The 4,049-nt window shown below is 47.1% G+C and overlaps 1 protein-coding gene across 1 annotated transcript; it reads right to left on the bottom strand.

Moving 5' to 3' along the window:
- Positions 1–312: 312 nt before the first annotated feature.
- On the bottom strand, positions 313–2,175 carry LOC133643067 (potassium voltage-gated channel subfamily A member 3-like). The gene has a single exon (XM_062037478.1). The coding sequence runs from the start codon at positions 2,048–2,050 to the stop codon at positions 695–697; it is 1,356 nt and encodes a 451-aa protein (XP_061893462.1). The 5' UTR covers positions 2,051–2,175; the 3' UTR covers positions 313–694.
- Between the last annotated feature and the right edge of the window lie 1,874 nt (positions 2,176–4,049).

Here is a 4,049-nt window from a genome sequence, read left to right as displayed (position 1 = left end):
ACAATCTGTAGATTTCACATTAAAAACTGATAATAAAAAAATGAAATGTCAAAATTCAGTGTTTAGTTTGTTTACAATTTAGGACTGAAATGGAAAAAAGTCCTGCTGTGTTTCTGTAACTATGGCAACTGTAACTATGGCAACTGAGCTGCCAGTTTTTGCCTGTAAGAATGTTGTACTGCTTCTACATTTACACAAATACACCATAAGAACGTTTCATTTCAAGATAAAACTACTTCCAGCTCGGTAGTGTCAAAGAAATGTGACAGTGACAGTAATATTCTGTAAAAACAACTTTAATGCTGTCTTAAAATATATTGTCACAATCTGAGAAGATATTAAAGTATTTACTTTTATTTTGGAAAAAAAAGAAAACATGTATTAACGAGTAAAATGTCCTTTGGTGCAGTACAAAAGTTTCCTGTCAAAAAGGAACATTTATAAAAAAAAGTGTTTCGGGGCCACATAAAAGGATGTGGCGGACCAGATTTGGCCCCCGGGTCCTGAGTTGGACACCCGTCATTTAGTGGCTGATTTCAGACTAAAATATCATTTAGTCTTATAAACTCCCTCCATATTTGTCCTGGGAAGGTTCCGGAAGCATCAAAAAGGATTTTAAAACGGATTCGTATAGTCACGTGACTAAAATAAACAAGTAACTAAGTGGACTACAAAATAAAGTCCTTGCTACATTTTACACGTCCGTGAAGACCTTGGGCACGCTGACGCAGTTGTGTGCGCGCACGTCGCCGGCCAAGTCCTCCTGGTTGGGGGCGCAGGGGGAGCGCGGCGGCGGCGGCGGCGGCGGCGGCGGCGGCTCCTCCCCGGGCTCCCGAGCGCTGACGTCGGCTAGGCGAGTGAGCTCGTCGGCGTCCGTCTCGCGGTGGTAGAAGTAGTTGAAGTTGGAGACGATGACGGGCACCGGCAGGGCGATGGTCAGCACGCCGGCGATGGCGCACAGCGAGCCCACCACCTTGCCGCCGACGGTCACCGGGTGCATGTCGCCGTAGCCCACCGTCGTCATGGTGACCACCGCCCACCAGAAGGCGTCCGGGATGCTGCTGAAGCTGGAGGTGGGCTCGTCCGCCTCGGCGAAGTAGACCGCGCTGGAGAAGAGGATGACGCCGATGAAGAGGAAGAAGATGAGCAGGCCCAGTTCTCGCATGCTGGCCTTCAGGGTCTGGCCCAGGATCTGGAGACCCTTGGAGTGACGCGAGAGCTTGAAGATGCGGAAGACCCGCACCAGGCGGACGACCCTGAGGATGGCCAGAGACATGGCCTGCTGACCCCCGCCGCTCCCGGCCTCCGCCAGCTCGGTGGCCAGCGTGACGAAGTAGGGCACGATGGCCACCACGTCGATGACGTTCATCAAGTCCCTGCAGAAGCGCGTCTTGCTGGGGCAGGCCGAGAAGCGCACCAGCAGCTCCAAGGAGAACCAGACGACGCACAAGGTCTCGATGACGAAGAAGGGGTCCGTGAAGGGACTCGGCGCGTCCGGGGTTCCGCTGGCGTTCCGCGGGTCCCGCTCGTCGCGGAACTCCGGCAGGGTCTCCATGCAGAAGATGACGATGGAGATGAGGATGACCAGCACCGACACGATGGCGATGCCCCGGGCCGGACCCGAGCTCTCCGGGTACTCGAACAGGAGCCAGATCTGCCTCTGGAAGTCTCGGTCCGGCAGGACGCGCTCGTCCTCCCCGAGGAAACCTTCGTCCTGGCGGAATCTCTCCATGGCGTCCTGGCCCAGCTGGTAGAAGAGGATCTCCTCGGAGAAGACGTCGATGGGCACGTTGGCGGGTCTGCGGATGCGTCCCCCGGACTGGTAGTAGTGCAGGATGGCGTCGAAGCTGGCTCGGTTCCGGTCGAAGAAGTACTCGTTCCTCAGCGGGTCGAAGTAGCGCATCCTCCGGCCGGGGTCGCCCAGGAGCGTGTCCGGGAACAGGCTGAAGGTTCTCAGCTGCGTCTCGAAGCGCAAGCCCGAGATGTTGATGACGACGCGCTCGCAGCCGCCCGGCTGGTGCGGACCCGCGCGCACCTTCTCCGCCGTCATGGCGTCAGCAGCCCCGGGGCCGCGGGTGACAGGAGCGCGCCCGGGTGCGTACAGGTGCTCCCGCGGGGAGGCGGGGGTGGAGCCACGCCCCTTCCGGAGCCCAGGTCGACCCCCCCCCCCCCCGACCCCCCTCTCTCTGACGCGCGGGAAAAGACTTGGTGGCGGGTCAATACATTAGGGACACCTGCTTAAAAAACACCCGCCTTTATCTGCACGTTGGTAGCTTTTCTTTGGGGGCGTGGTCTGTGACGTAGTGTGACATAATCCTACAAGACCGCATGAAACATGTCTGACTATTAAATGTAGAGCTGAGCAAATATAAAACACACTAGTGACTACACCTCTTACTACACCTCGGGGCGGTATAGCTCGGTTGGTAGAGCGGCCGTGCCAGCAACTTGAGGGTTGCAGGTTCGATCCCCGCTTCCGCCATCCTAGTCACTGCCGTTGTGTCCTTGGGCAAGACACTTTACCCACCTGCTCCCAGTGCCACCCACACTGGTTTGAATGTAACTTAGATATTGGGTTTCACTATGTAAAGCGCTTTGAGTCACTTGAGAAAAAGCGCTATATAAATGTAATTCACTTCACTTCACTCTTACTACACCTCTTACTACACCTTTTACTACACCTCTTACTACACCTCTTTCATCACTGCTGTCAAAGTCAGGGCCCAGGGGCCACAACTGGCCCCCACCTCTTATCTCTTCTTATACTGCATACACTAATAAACTTTCATATTTATATACTTATACTGCATACACTAATAAACATGTATATTTATATACTTATACTGCATACACTAATAAACATGTATATTTATATACTTATACTGCATACACTAATAAAGATGAATATTTATATACTTATACTGCATACACTAATAAACATGTATATTTATATACTTATACTGCATACACTAATAAACATGTATATTTATATACTTATACTGCATACACTAATAAACATGTATATTTATATACTTATACTGCATACACTAATAAACATGTATATTTATATACTTATACTGCATACACTAATAAACATGTATATTTATATACTTATACTGCATACACTAATAATGGGGGCGGCATGGCGTAGTGGGTAGAGCGCCCGTGTCAGAAACCTGAGGGCTGCAGGTTCGCTCCCTGCCTCTTACCATGCCGTTGTGTCCTTGGGCAGGACACTTCACCCTTGCCCCCGGTGCCGCTCACACCGGTGAATGAATGTTGAATGAATGATAGGTGGTGGTCGGAGGGGCCGTAGGCGCAAATTGGCAGCCACGCTTCCGTCAGTCTACCCCAGGGCAGCTGTGGCTACGAAAGTAGCTTACCACCACCAGGTGTGAATGAATGATGGGTTTTTAACATGTAAAGCGACTTTGGGTACTTAGAAAAGCGCTATATAAATCTCAGGTATTATTATTATTATTATTAATAATAAAGATGAATATTTATATACTTATACTGCATACACTAATAAACATTTATATGTATATACTTATACTGCATACACTAATAAACATGGATATGTATATACTTAAACTGCATACACTAATAAACATGTATATTTATATACTTATACTGCATACACTAATAAACATGTATATGTATATACTTATACTGCATACACTAATAAACATGGATATGTATATACTTATACTGCATACACTAATAAACATGTATATTTACATAATTATACTACATACACTAATAAACATGTATATTTATATACTTATACTGCATACACTAATAAACATGTATATTTACATAATTATACTACATACACTAATAAACATGTATATTTATATACTTATACTGCATACACTAATAAACATGTATATTTACATAATTATACTACATACACTAATAAACATGTATATTTATATACTTATACTGCATACACTAATAAACATGTATATTTACTGTATATACTTATACTGCATACACTAATACACCTTCATATTTATATACTTATACACTAATAATAAACATGTATA

Source organism: Entelurus aequoreus, linkage group LG26, assembly GCF_033978785.1.
Source record: "Entelurus aequoreus isolate RoL-2023_Sb linkage group LG26, RoL_Eaeq_v1.1, whole genome shotgun sequence".
NCBI classification, from domain to species: Eukaryota; Metazoa; Chordata; class Actinopteri; order Syngnathiformes; family Syngnathidae; genus Entelurus; species Entelurus aequoreus.
Note: the sequence above shows the minus strand (reverse complement) of the source record. Positions and strands in the feature narration are given on the sequence as shown.

Excerpts from the sequence above, each read along its gene's own strand:
- LOC133643067 (XM_062037478.1), bottom strand. The coding sequence starts at position 2,050 with ATGACGGCGGAGAAGGTGCGCGCGGGTCCGCACCAGCCGGGCGGCTGC.